At 41.7% G+C, this 15,492-nt stretch overlaps 1 protein-coding gene across 1 annotated transcript in view; it reads right to left on the bottom strand.

Annotated features, from left to right (window-relative positions):
* Window positions 1-15,492, bottom strand: part of LOC124024452 (protein Jumonji-like) — a gene marked incomplete at its 5' end in the record, with an annotated part of 59,461 nt that overhangs the window by 7,558 nt on the left and 36,411 nt on the right. The window contains 7 exons of the mRNA XM_046338347.1: window positions 1,963-2,093; window positions 2,894-3,076; window positions 4,951-5,056; window positions 8,679-8,793; window positions 9,058-9,128; window positions 9,312-9,430; window positions 10,670-10,762. Of these exons, the coding sequence (XP_046194303.1) occupies window positions 1,963-2,093; window positions 2,894-3,076; window positions 4,951-5,056; window positions 8,679-8,793; window positions 9,058-9,128; window positions 9,312-9,430; window positions 10,670-10,762 (818 nt within the window). The remainder of the gene's footprint in view (window positions 1-1,962; window positions 2,094-2,893; window positions 3,077-4,950; window positions 5,057-8,678; window positions 8,794-9,057; window positions 9,129-9,311; window positions 9,431-10,669; window positions 10,763-15,492) is intronic.

Here is a 15,492-nt window from a genome sequence, read left to right on the forward strand (position 1 = left end):
TATTCAACAGGTTGAGGGGTGACTGCTGTTTATTCAACAGGTGGAGGGGTGACTGCTGTTTATTCAACAGGTGGAGGGGTGACTGCTGTTTATTCAACAGGTGGAGGGGTGACTGCTGTTTATTCAACAGGTGGAGGGGTGACTGCTGTTTATTCAACAGGTGGTGGGGTGACTGCTGTTTATTCAACAGGTGGAGGGGTGACTGCTGTTTATTCAACAGGTGGTGGGATGACTGCTGTTTATTCAACAGGTGGTGGGGTGACTGCTGTTTATTCAACAGGTGGTGGGGTGACTGCTGTTTATTCAACAGGTGGAGGGGTGACTGCTGTTTATTCAACAGGTGGAGGGGTGACTGCTGTTTATTCAACAGGTGGAGGGGTGACTGCTGTTTATTCAACAGGTGGAGGGGTGACTGCTGTTTATTCAACAGGTGGAGGGGTGACTGCTGTTTATTCAACAGGTGGAGGGGTGACTGCTGTTTATTCAACAGGTGGAGGGGTGACTGCTGTTTATTCAACAGGTGGAGGGGTGACTGCTGTTTATTCAACAGGTGATGGGGTGACTGCTGTTTATTCAACAGGTGGTGGGGTGACTGCTGTTTATTCAACAGGTGGTGACTGCTGTTTATTCAACAGGTGGGGGGGTGACTGCTGTTTATTCAACAGGTGGTGGGGTGACTGTTTTGTCAGTTTTTGAATCCCAGATTTCCCTTTTAAGAGTAGAATTACATTCCATGTATGATGATACAATGACAATACTGCTATTAATGCTGTGATCTACAATGATAATACTGCTATTAATACTGTGATCTACAATGATAATACTGCTATTAATACTGTGATCTACAACTATAATACTGCTATTAATACTGTGATCTACAAATATAGTACTGCTATTGATACTGTGATCTGCAAATATAGTACTGCTAAAAATGCTGTGATCTACAATGATACTGTGATCTACAATGATAATACTGCTATTGATACTGTGATCTGGAATGATAATACTGCTATTGATACTGTGATCTACAATGATAATACTGCTATTGATAATGTGATCTGGAATGATAATACTGCTATTGATACTGTGATCTACAATGATAATACTGCTATTAATACTGTGATCTACAATGATAATACTGCTATTGATACTGTAATCTGGAATGATAATACTGCTATTGATACTGTGATCTGGAATGATAATACTGCTATTAATACTGTGATCTACAATGATAATACTGCTATTAATACTGTGATCTACAATGATAATACTGCTATTAATACTGTGATCTACAATGATAATACTGCTATTGATACTGTGATCTACAATGATAATACTGCTATTGATACTGTGATCTACAATGATAATACTGCTATTAATACTGTGATCTACAATGATAATACTGCTATTAATACTGTGATCTACAATGATAATACTGCTATTGATACTGTGATCTACAATGATAATACTGCTATTGATACTGTGATCTACAATGATAATACTGCTATTGATACTGTGATCTGGAATGATAATACTGCTATTGATACTGTGATCTACAATGATAATACTGCTATTAATACTGTGATCTACAATGATAATACTGCTATTGATACTGTGATCTACAATGATAATACTGCTATTGATACTGTGATCTACAATGATAATACTGCTATTGATACTGTGATCTACAATGATAATACTGCTATTAATACTGTGATCTACAAGGATAATACTGTGATCTACTATGACACTGATCTACAAGGATAATACTGCTATTAATACTGTGATCTACAATGATAATACTGCTATTGATACTGTGATCTACAATGATAATACTGCTATTAATACTGTGATCTGGAATGATAATACTGCTATTGATACTGTGATCTGGAATGATAATACTGCTATTGATACTGTGATCTGGAATGATAATACTGCTATTGGTTAAATAGTTAAACCCACCTGAGGTCTTTGAGAAGTGAGGTCATGGTACTCAGAATGACACCATTCTCCCGTTTGGATTCTGACATTGCGATCTGGTACAGCAACTTCTCCATGGAGAAGGACCTCTCTATGCGTCGACATTTCAGCTCCTGGGAAGGAGAGGTAAGAGATATTTGAACATTTGATATGACAGGGTCTTTTCACAACATATCCCAGTTCAGATTAATGGAGGTGCTCAGTTTGGTGAACCCTCGCAAATCCCTCCTTTCATGCAGTAGATGTGTAGGGAACTAAGATCCATGTGGATAACAGAATCTTTGATAGTGAATTGACCAGCGGAACACTGGGTACACAGAGGCACTTTCTACCCTCAGTTTGTCCACTCTATCTGAACTGACTGACAGACAGACAGACTGACTGACTGACTAAACTAAGCTGGTTAAGTCAGACTTTAGAGCCTGGTTTTACCACCCCTTCGTGAGGAGCTTTCAGGACTGGAACTCAGTCAAACTGGCCACCCCAAGATGTACAGGAGCATGGAGAGGTACAGGACAGGTACAGGAGTTCATACTCTATGTGGTCAGACCCCTAAACGAAAATGGATTTTCGTTAATTTTAGCAAAGACATTTATATCATTTTAAAATTGTCTTGAATAACAATATATATATATTTTATTGTAACAGCAAAGTAATTCAGATTTTTTTAAATGGAGAATTGAATCTCTATTAATGCCGAAGACCAATACTTTAAACAAACTGATCTTGCAACTTTATCTGTGAAAACAACATTTAACATGCCGATGCCAATGACTAGTAAAACTATACTAAATACTAGAGTAATGTTAGCATGGCACGTAACATTATAATACATTATGTACTGAATTAAACTCTACTCTTCTTTCAACTAATAGCTTTTCCTTCAAGTATTGATACGACGGGGGGCTCCAACCTTGGCAGCCTGGTATCCCGTGTTCAGCCACTGGGGGGTGGCGAAGTGCACTGTCTCGGAGACGCTGTAGCCGCAGCACACCTTGGAGACGAACGCCGCTGGGAAACAGACGACGAACTGGCCACTCTGCTGGACGGTCCGGTGCACTTTGATCCCTGCTCGACACAGCACCTCCGGAGAGATCTGGTGGGAGGGAGAGAGACAGAGAACATGTATTACCTAACGACCAAGTCTACATCCCAAATGGCATCCTGTTCCCTATATAGTGCACTACTTACACCCTGTTCCCACTATATATATAGTGCACTACTTACACCCTGTTCCCTATATAGTGCACTACTTACACCCTGTTCCACTACTATGTTCCTATATAGTGCACTACTTACACCCTGTTCCCTATATAGTGCACTAATTACACCCTGTTCCCTATATAGTGCAGATATTTTCACCAGAGCACAGTGTGTATGTGTGGGGACAGTGTTTCTGTAGTCCATGTTTATACTGTAGGGGGGGTGGGGACAGTGTTTCTGTAGTCCATGTTTATACTGTAGGGGGGACAGTGTTTCTGTAGTCCATGTTTATACTGTAGGGGGGAACAGTGTTTCTGTAGTCCATGTTTATACTGTAGGGGGGGGACAGTGTTTCTGTAGTCCATGTTTATACTGTAGGGGGGAACAGTGTTTCTGTAGTCCATGTTTATACTGTAGGGGGAAAGTGTTTCTGTAGTCCATTTTTATACTGTATGTGTGGACAGTGTTTCTGTAGTCCATGTTTATACTGTAGGGGGGACAGTGTTTCTGTAGTCCATGTTTATACTGTAGGGGGAACAGTGTTTCTGTAGTCCATGTTTATACTGTATGTGTGGACAGTGTTTCTGTAGTCCATGTTTATACTGTAAGGGGGAACAGTGTTTCTGTAGTCCATGTTTATACTGTATGTGTGGACAGTGTTTCTGTAGTCCATGTTTATACTGTAGGGGGACAGTGTTTCTGTAGTCCATGTTTATACTGTATGTGTGGACAGTGTTTCTGTAGTCCATGTTTATACTGTATGTGTGGACAGTGTTTCTGTAGTCCATGTTTATACTGTATGTGTGGACAGTGTTTCTGTAGTCCATGTTTATACTGTATGTGTGGACAGTGTTTCTGTAGTCCATGTTTATACTGTATGTGTGGACAGTGTTTCTGTAGTCCATGTTTATACTGTATGTGTGGACAGTGTTTCTGTAGTCCATGTTTATACTGTAGGGGGGGACAGTGTTTCTGTAGTCCATGTTTATACTGTAGGGGGGGAACAGTGTTTCTGTAGTCCATGTTTATACTGTATGTGTGGACAGTGTTTCTGTAGTCCATGTTTATACTGTAGGGGGGGACAGTGTTTCTGTAGTCCATGTTTATACTGTATGTGTGGACAGTGTTTCTGTAGTCCATGTTTATACTGTATGTGTGGACAGTGTTTCTGTAGTCCATGTTTATACTGTATGTGTGGACAGTGTATCTGTAGTCCATGTTTATACTGTATGTGTGGACAGTGTTTCTGTAGTCCATGTTTATACTGTATGTGTGGACAGTGTTTCTGTAGTCCATGTTTATACTGTATGTGTGGACAGTGTTTCTGTAGTCCATGTTTATACTGTATGTGTGGACAGTGTTTCTGTAGCCCATGTTTATACTGTAAGGGGGGGAACAGTGTTTCTGTAGTCCATGTTTATACTGTATGTGTGGACAGTGTTTCTGTAGTCCATGTTTATACTGTAGGGGGGGACAGTGTTTCTGTAGTCCATGTTTATACTGTATGTGTGGACAGTGTTTCTGTAGTCCATGTTTATACTGTAGGGGGGGACAGTGTTTCTGTAGTCCATGTTTATACTGTATGTGTGGACAGTGTTTCTGTAGTCCATGTTTATACTGTATGTGTGGACAGTGTTTCTGTAGTCCATGTTTATACTGTATGTGTGGACAGTGTTTCTGTAGTCCATGTTTATACTGTAGGGGGGACAGTGTTTCTGTAGTCCATGTTTATACTGTATGTGTGGACAGTGTATCCTGCAGTCACACCATGATGTTGTTCTCCAACATCTCCAGTCCTGGGGTTCCATTAGCCTGCAGTAGTGTGTGAACCACCTTGTCCAGCTTCACCTTCTCCTCAGCAGGAATACAGTACCTGAACACCGGGTTACATGGGTTATTGGGATCTAATTGTGTATCACTATATGATAACATGTTGGAGTTAGTGGACACATGTCATAGCACTAGTAAATCAAAAATATCCTTGTCTGGCAATGAAACTTTAATTTTTATTGTAGTTTTATAGGATTTTATTTGAGCTCAATTACATTAAGGGGAATTTTATAAGGGGAAAGATTTGCTTTCGGAATTTTCTAAATATTTTCAATATTATTCATTTCCATGTTGGCTCTATACCCGGAAATGCCATTGTCTGGAGAAAAGGATCCCAATTTCAAACTCTCCAAAAAAGTGTAATTATATATATTTAACTGGCAATAATGAATATTAACTGAAAAGGGATCTTGTGTAGTGATTTTCAATAGCCCTTATCTCGAAACTGTGATTCCTAAAAGATGTGTCTGGAGATTTGGTCAACTCAAATCAGGAATGAGCAGGGTGAGCTCTACCACAATGACCTCTTATTCATCTTCTCATTACATGTAGTGCAACAAGACCACTTATGGTCTGGAAAGTTCTCTACTATCTGATATGTTTTAAACAAACAATATAGAAATCACCACGGTAACGTCAATGTCAAATCACCATGGTAAAAAAAACATATATATTTTTGTCTAACGTCAACTCCGTCGGAGTGCTGAAAGAATCTTTTCATATATTTTACAAATGTAAAATACGTTGAGGCAAAAATGTCTGTTTTGAGTATCTGTTGTCAACTCCGTCACTGATGGCTAAACCCTTATGAACTTTTTTAATTTTTTATTTATTGTTATAAAAAAATATTTGAATCACTCTTCTGCAACACATGGTTAAACTATTGACATATTTGCTGTGATAGAGCTAAGGGATCATGTTTCCTTTAGAAATGTTGTTTTATACCAAAACGCTAATAAATGTTTTATGTTCTGAATCTAGAAAAACATACCAAAACGCTAATAAATGTTTTATGTTCTGAATCTAGAAAAACATACCAAAACACAATGTTTTGTTCTGAATCTAGAAAAACATACCAAAACACAATGTTTTATGTTCTGAATCTAGAAAAACATACCAAAACGCTAAATGTTTTATGTTCTGAATCTAGAAAAACATACCAAAACACAATGTTTTATGTTCTGAATCTAGAAAAACATGCTAAAACGCTAAATGTTAATGTTCTGAATCTAGAAAAACATACCAAAACACAATGTTTTATGTTCTGAATCTAGAAAAACATACCAAAACGCTAAATGTTTTATGTTCTGAATCTAGAAAAACATACCAAAACACAATGTTTTATGTTCTGAATCTAGAAAAACATGCTAAAACGCTAAATGTTAATGTTCTGAATCTAGAAAAACATACCAAAACACAATGTTAATGTTCTGAATCTAGAAAAACATATCAAAATGCTAATAAATGTTTTATGTTCTGAATCTAGAAAAACATGTCAAAATGCTAATAAATGTTTTATGTTCTGAATCTAGAAAAACATACCAAAACGCTAATAAATGTTTTATGTTCTGAATCTAGAAAAACATACCAAAACACAATGTTTTGTTCTGAATCTAGAAAAACATACCAAAACACAATGTTTTATGTTCTGAATCTAGAAAAACATACCAAAACGCTAAATGTTTTATGTTCTGAATCTAGAAAAACATACCAAAACACAATGTTTTATGTTCTGAATCTAGAAAAACATGCTAAAACGCTAAATGTTAATGTTCTGAATCTAGAAAAACATACCAAAACACAATGTTAATGTTCTGAATCTAGAAAAACATATCAAAATGCTAATAAATGTTTTATGTTCTGAATCTAGAAAAACATGTCAAAATGCTAATAAATGTTTTATGTTCTGAATCTAGAAAAACGTGCCAAAATGCTAACAAAATTAGCCCTGGAGCATAAATATAGCATTATAAAAATGCTTTATAAATATACGTTTGGAGATTTGTATTTCATATTTGAATAATGTAATGATAGAATTAAACAAACAAGGTCTTCAAACACTTGGACAATAAATGTACAAATGAAATGCATTTTATGGTGTCTGACTGAGTTGACATAAATCCACTTAGTTGTAATTTATGAGAAAAACATTTCTGAATTAGGTTGTTCCTTTACATGGTGTGATATATATATTATTTGGTCTATCAGATATTAAGACAAATATTTGTGGAAGAAAAGTTTATATTGTACCGTCTTTCAATAATTCCTGGCACCTCGGTGGTTTGTGGTATATGACCAATATACCACGGCTAAGGGCTGAGTCCAGGCACTCCACCGTCGTGCTTAACAACAGCCCTTAGCCGTGGTATATGACCAATATACCACGGCTAAGGGCTGAGTCCAGGCACTCCACCGTCGTGCTTAACAACAGCCCTTAGCTGTGGTATATGACCAATATACCATGGCTAAGGGCTGTATCCAGGCACTCCACCGTCGTGCTTAACAACAGCCCTTAGCTGTGGTATATGACCAATATACCACGGCTAAGGGCTGAGTACAGGCACTCCAACGTCGTGCTTAACAACAGCCCTTAGCCGTGGTATATGACCAATATACCACGGCTAAGGGCTGTGTCCAGGCACTCCACTGTCATGCTTAACAACAGCCCTTAGCCGTGGTATATGACCAATATACCATGGCTAAGGGCTGTATCCAGGCACTCCACCGTCGTGCTTAACAACAGCCCTTAGCCGTGATATATGGCCAATATACCATGGCTAAGGGCTGTGTCCAGGCACTCCACTGTCGTGCTTAACAACAGCCCTTAGCCGTGGTATATGACCAATATACCATGGCTAAGGGCTGTATCCAGGCACTCCACCGTCGTGCTTAACAACAGCCCTTAGCCGTGGTATATGGCCAATATACCATGGCTAAGGGCTGTGTCCAGGCACTCCACTGTCGTGCTTAACAACAGCCCTTAGCCGTGATATATGGCCAATATACCATGGCTAAGGGCTGTGTCCAGGCACTCCACTGTCATGCTTAACAACAGCCCTTAGCCGTGGTATATGGCCAATATACCATGGCTAAGGGCTGTATCCAGGCACTCCACTGTCGTGCTTAACAACAGCCCTTAGCCGTGGTATATGGCCAATATACCATGGCTAAGGGCTGTGTCCAGGCACTCCACTGTCGTGCTTAACAACAGCCCTTAGCCGTGGTATATGGCCAATATACCATGGCTAAGGGCTGTGTCCAGGCACTCCACCGTCGTGCTTAACAACAGCCCTTAGCCGTGGTATATGGCCAATATACCACACCCCCTCGTGCCTTATTGCTTAAATATATACCATTTAGCAGATTTATCCAATAAAGACTTAGTCATACTGCATACATTTTACGTATGGATGGCCCAGAGAATCAAACCCACTATCCTGGTGTTGCGAGCGCCATGCTCTACCTACTGAGCCATACAGCATTTCCTTCATACTGTACTGACCACGCTCCGGGAGTTCTATTAAATCATTCTCCACCAGTTCTATTTGATCAGGCTTGACTACCTGACGCTGAGCTCGTTCTCCATTGGTTGTGGCAGGTGGTGAACCTGAGTGACCGTAGGATTAGACTGGGAGAGGGCAGTGAGCAGTGAACCACTTACTTACCAAATGCAGTCAGCACCAGTGTGTAAGTAATCAATGTATGGAAGGCGGTGATGGTCTCGCGACCAGCATGAGGTAGAGAAGACCATGCCGATGTTCAGCCAAGGAATGGTCACTCCTGTACAACCACAAAGGAAGACATAGTAGACTGTCAAGATGTTCTAGTCAGTTCAAGTTCACTTCATTCATAGCAGAATGCTATTGAAATGTCACCAAAAATGAGGATATACTGTATAAAACAACAAAAACTAACGCAACATACATTCAAGGAACTGTTGTAGTTAAGCTGATGGGAGTTCTTCTTCTACTTACAACGGTCTATTACAGTACAATGTACTGTCATCCTGTGTAACAGGAGAGGGTCATAGGTATAGATGATTACCTGGCACAGCACCAAGATGGCGTAGGATGGATCCTGAATTATTGGGAAGGATTGTAAGGTTCCATCCATGTCTTGAGTGGAGACAAGAGAACAGAACACGTATTTTATGCATGTCCTTATAGGGTTGTAAAATTCCCCTAACTTTCCCGGTTCTCCAGAAATCCCAGTTGGAAGATTCCAGGAATCAGGAGGGTATAAGCAGGAAATTCAAAATGCTCCATTCATGTGATCGGATAATGCCGTTAGGCCCTCACTTTGAAAAGGTCTCAGACTTTCCAACTGGGAAGCCACTCCCATGAGTTTTAGTGTCCACTTTCCCACAGTGCACGGCAACATGACATTCCCTCTGCTCCACGATGTTCCAGTACTCCTGCTGCAATCACAGACAGAAACATTATTGCTTTAATGTAGATGAAAAAACAAGTAGTGACAGTAGATCACACAGTGGGATGGCTGACAAGAAAGACAAAAGGAGAGAAGAAATGTGTCAATGACCTGATCAGTCATCTCCATACTACTTATGGTCCCAGTGAATTATACTACTTATGGTCCCAGTGAATTATACTACTTATGGTCCCAGTGAATTATACTACTTATGGTCCCAGTGAATTATACTACTTATGGTCCCAGTGAATTATACTACTTATGGTCCCAGTGAATTATACTACTTATGGTCCCAGTGAATTATACTACTTATGGTCCCAGTGAATTATACTACTTATGGTCCCAGTGAATTATACTACTTATGGTCCCAGTGAATTATACTACTTATGGTCCCAGTGAATTATACTACTTATGGTCCCAGTGAATTATACTACTTATGGTCCCAGTGAATTATACTACTTATGGTCCCAGTGAATTATACTACTTATGGTCCCAGTGAATTATACTACTTATGGTCCCAGTGAATTATACTACTTATGGTCCCAGTGAATTATACTACTTACGGTCCCAGTGAATTATACTACTTAGTGACTTATGGTCCCAGTGAATTATACTACTTATGGTCCCAGTGAATTATACTACTTATGGTCCCAGTGAATTATACTACTTATGGTCCCAGTGAATTATACTACTTATGGTCCCAGTGAATTATACTACTTATGGTCCCAGTGAATTATACTACTTATGGTCCCAGTGAATTATACTACTTACGGTCCCAGTGAATTATACTACTTAGTGACTTATGGTCCCAGTGAATTATACTACTTATGGTCCCAGTGAATTATACTACTTATGGTCCCAGTGAATTATACTACTTATGGTCCCAGTGAATTATACTACTTACGGCCCCAGTGAATTATACTACTTATGGTCCCAGTGAATTATACTACTTACAGTCCCAGTGAAATATACTACTTATTCATTATGACTATATGGCTTGCGTCCCAAAAAGCAGGGCCCTGACCAAAAGTAGTGCACTAAGGGCCGATTCAGACTTGAAATAAGTAGACTTAACATGGATTTATGTCTATAAAATATGGACAAGTCAATTTTATTGATTTTTTTATTTAAGTCCATGTTAAGTCAACTTCTCTGAAACCTGAATAGGGCCTTAAGTAGTGCAACCTACGTAGCAGGTATATAACAGTTTGGGATATGTAGACCTTACCTCCACCTCAGCCGTCCCAGGCTCCTTATTGAAACACATGTTCATAGTATTCCTGGCTGTCCTGTAGAACGTAGTGAGAGAAACCGACTTCCCCTGCAATAGAGAAACACAAAGAGAGGGCTAAGACCTTACGGTCCCCTTCAAATTCCCTGATACACAGTCAATGTAAAGATTATCACAGCAAATCATCAACACAAAGAGTGTACGAGCTTATGGACTGAGGTGTTTTGATATCCTGCCAATCGAATGACTCAGAAGCACAACCAAAGAGACTAGTAAGACCATACAGGAAGTAGTCTTTTATGTCCCTTGATACACTGTCTCCGTCCCTAACGACATTCTACTTTTGTACAGGCTCTGGTCAAAAGTAGGGCATCAGAAAAGGGAATAGGAATGTGATTTGGGACGCAGACCACTGTCAATATAACGGTTATCACAGCCAACCAGATGGGAGAGTTAGTTGAACAGCCAGACAAAAATGATACATGTGGATGTCACTGTTCTGCATGACATCATCTTCCTTCCTCTCCCCGCTGCTGCAGCCTCAGCACATTCTGAAGGGAAGTCTTCCATCCAGACGCTTTTCTCAGGTTGCCTCCCAAATGGCACCCTATTCCCTTATCCAAATGGCACCCTATTCCCTTATCCAAATGGCACCCTATTCCCTTATCCAAATGGCACCCTACTCCCTTATCCAAATGGCACCCTATTCCCTTATCTAAATGGCACCCTATTCCCTTATCCAAATGGCACCCTATTCCCTTATCCAAATGGCACCCTATTCCCTTATCCAAATGGCACCCTATTCCCTTATCCAAATGGCACCCTATTCCCTTATCCAAATGGCACCCTATTCCCTTATCCAAATGGCACCCTATTCCCTTATCCAAATGCACCCTATTCCCTTATCCAAATGGCACCCTATTCCCTTATCCAAATGGCACCCTATTCCCTTTTCCAAATGGCACCCTATTCCCTTATCCAAATGGCACCCTATTCCCTTATCCAAATGGCACCCTATTCCCTTATCCAAATGGCACCCTATTCCCTTATCCAAATGGCACCCTATTCCCTTATCCAAATGGCACCCTATTCCCTTATCCAAATGGCACCCTATTCCCTTTTCCAAATGGCACCCTATTCCCTTATCCAAATGGCACCCTATTCCCTTTTCCAAATGGCACCCTATTCCCTTATCCAAATGGCACCCTATTCCCTTATCCAAATGGCACCCTATTCCCTTATCCAAATGGCACCCTATTCCCTTATCCAAATGGCACCCTATTCCCTTATCCAATTGGCTAACTATTCCCTTATATAGAGTACTACTTTCGATCGGAGCCCTAAGGGTCCTGGTTAAAAGTAGTGCACTAGACAGGGAATTGGGCCCCATTTGGGACATAGGCTCAGATACACGACAGACAGCCGGGCAGGGACAGAGAGCCTGTATGAATGTGCCAGGAAAATCCCTGGTTGGTTGGACTACAGTCAGTCACTGTAAGCTTTCCCACATGTATGGAGGAGATTGCTGTATTTCTTACTATGGCCCAATATATTGATTTCATATGGGTCCAGCTATGCTGGCAGTCACAGACAGAATAGTCCCTACGAGCCAGGTTTAAAAAGTAGGAAGTCAAACTGAGAGATGAAACGCTAGAAGTAACTGATACTACAGAAGAACTAGCTGATACTACAGGAGAACTAACTGATACTACAGGAGAACTAACTGATACTACAGGAGAACTAACTGATACTACAGGAGAACTAACTGATACTACAGGAGAACAAACTGATACTACAGGAGAACTAACTGATACTACAGGAGAACTAACTGATACTACAGGAGAACTAACTGATACTACAGGAGAACTAACTGATACTACAGGAGAACTAACTGATACTACAGGAGAACTAACTGATACTACAGGAGAACTAACTGATACTACAGGAGAACTAACTGATACTACAGGAGAAGTAACTGATACTACAGGAGAAGTAACTGATACTACAGGAGAACTAACTGATACTACAGGAGAACTAACTGATACTACAGGAGAACAAACTGATACTACCAGAGAACTAACTGATACTACAGGAGAACTAACTGATACTACAGGAGAACTAACTGATACTACAGGAGAACTAACTGATACTACAGGAGAACAAACTGATACTACAGGAGAACTAACTGATACTACAGGAGAACTAACTGATACTACAGGAGAACTAACTGATACTACAGGAGAACTAACTGATACTACAGGAGAACTAACTGATACTACAGGAGAACTAACTGATACTACAGGAGAACTAACTGATACTACAGGAGAACTAACTGATACTACAGGAGAACAAACTGATACTACAGGAGAACTAACTGATACTACAGGAGAACTAACTGATACTACAGGAGAACTAACTGATACTACAGGAGAACAAACTGATACTACAGGAGAACAAACTGATACTACAGGAGAACAAACTGATACTACAGGAGAACTAACTGATACTACAGGAGAACTAACTGATACTACAGGAGAACTAACTGATACTACAGGAGAACAAACTGATACTACAGGAGAACTAACTGATACTACAGGAGAACTAACTGATACTACAGGAGAACTAACTGATACTACAGGAGAACTAACTGATACTACAGGAGAAGTAACTGATACTACAGGAGAACTAACTGATACTACAGGAGAACTATGTCATGCAGGTGAAAGAGGACCCAAAAGCGACTTGGCGAAAACAGAGTCTTTAATCCAGTAAAGTAAATACAAACAAAAAACACAACTTTCACTTGAAATGACGAGGACAAACTGGAGACTCGATCTTGAACAGCAGGTGAACAGCAGGTTGCCTCGGGAAGGCACTTGAACCAGACAGACTCAGACACCTGCTCACCACGCAGCATCTGAGGAAAACACGACACGACAGGGCGATACACAAACACAGCACGGTGAATTCTAGACAAGGAACCGACAGGACAGGAACGGAACACAAAGGAAGAAATAGGGACTCTAATCAGGGGAAAGGATCGGGAACAGGTGTGGGAAGACTAAATGATTGATTAGGGGAATAGGAACAGCTGGGAGCAGGAACGGAACGATAGAGAGAAGAGAGAGCGAGAGAGTGAGAGAGGGAGGGGGAGAGAGAGGGATAGAAAGAGGGAAAGAACCTAATAAGACCAGCAGAGGGAAACGAATAGAATGGGAAGCACAGGGACAAGACAAGATAATAAATGACAAAACATGACAGTACCCCCCACTCACCGAGCGCCTCCTGGCGCACTCGAGGAGGAATCCTGGCGGCAACGGAGGAAATCATCAATGAGTGAACGGTCCAGCACGTCCCGAGACGGAACCCAACTCCTCTCCTCAGGACCGTAACCCTCCCAATCCACTAAGTATTGGTGACCCCGTCCCCGAGAACGCATGTCCATGATCTTATGTACCTTGTAAATAGGTGCGCTCGACAAGGACGGGAGGGGGAGGGAAGACGAACGGGGGTGCGAAGAAAGGGCTTAACACAGGAGACATGGAAGACAGGATGGACGCGACGAAGATGTCGCGGAAGAAGCAGTCGCACAGCGACAGGATTGACGACCTGGGAGACACGGAACGGACCAATGAACTGCGGAGTCAACTTACGAGAAGCTGTCGTAAGAGGAAGGTTGCGAGTGGAAAGCCACACTCTCTGGCCGCAACAATACCTTGGACTCTTAATCCTGCGTTTATTGGCGGCTCTCACAGTCTGTGCCCTGTAACGGCAAAGTGCAGACCTCACCCTCCTCCAGGTGCGCTCACAACGTTGGACAAACGCTTGAGCGGAGGGAACGCTGGACTCGGCAAGCTGGGATGAGAACAGAGGAGGCTGGTAACCCAGACTACTCTGAAACGGAGATAACCCGGTAGCAGACGAAGGAAGCGAATTGTGAGCGTATTCTGCCCAGGGGAGCTGTTCTGCCCAAGACGCAGGGTTTCTGAAAGAAAGGCTGCGTAGTATGCGACCAATCGTCTGATTGGCCCTCTCTGCTTGACCGTTAGACTGGGGATGAAACCCGGAAGAGAGACTGACGGACGCACCAATCAAACGACAGAACTCCTCCAAAACTGTGACGTGAATTGCGGGCCTCTGTCTGAAACGGCGTCTAACGGGAGGCCATGAATTCTGAATACATTCTCGATAATGATTTGTGCCGTCTCCTTAGCGGAAGGAAGTTTAGCGAGGGGAATGAAATGTGCCGCCTTAGAGAACCTATCGACAACCGTAAGAATCACAGTCTTCCCCGCAGACAAAGGCAGACCGGTAATGAAGTCTAGGGCGACGTGAGACCATGGTCGAGAAGGAATGGGGAGCGGTCTGAGACGACCGGCAGGAGGAGAGTTACCCGACTTAGTCTGCGCGCAGTCCGAACAAGCAGCCACGAAACGGCGCGTGTCACGCTCCTGAGTCGGCCACCAAAAGCGCTGGCGAATAGACGCAAGAGTGCCTCGAACACCGGGATGACCAGCTAACTTGGCAGAGTGAGCCCACTGAAGAACAGCCAGACGAGTGGAAACAGGAACGAAAAGGAGGTTACTAGGACAAGCGCGCGGCGACGCAGTGTGCGTGAGTGCTTGCTTAACCTGTCTTTCAATTCCCCAGACTGTTAACCCGACAACACGCCCATAAGGAAGAATCCCTCGGGATCAGTAGAAGCCACAGAAGAACTAAACAGACGGGATAAGGCATCAGGCTTGGTGTTCTTGCTACCCGGACGGTAAGAAATCACAAACTCGAAACGAGCGAAAAACAACGCCCAACGAGCTTGACGG

This window comes from Oncorhynchus gorbuscha, unplaced genomic scaffold (genome assembly GCF_021184085.1).
Source record: "Oncorhynchus gorbuscha isolate QuinsamMale2020 ecotype Even-year unplaced genomic scaffold, OgorEven_v1.0 Un_scaffold_1865, whole genome shotgun sequence".
NCBI classification, from domain to species: domain Eukaryota; kingdom Metazoa; phylum Chordata; class Actinopteri; order Salmoniformes; family Salmonidae; genus Oncorhynchus; species Oncorhynchus gorbuscha.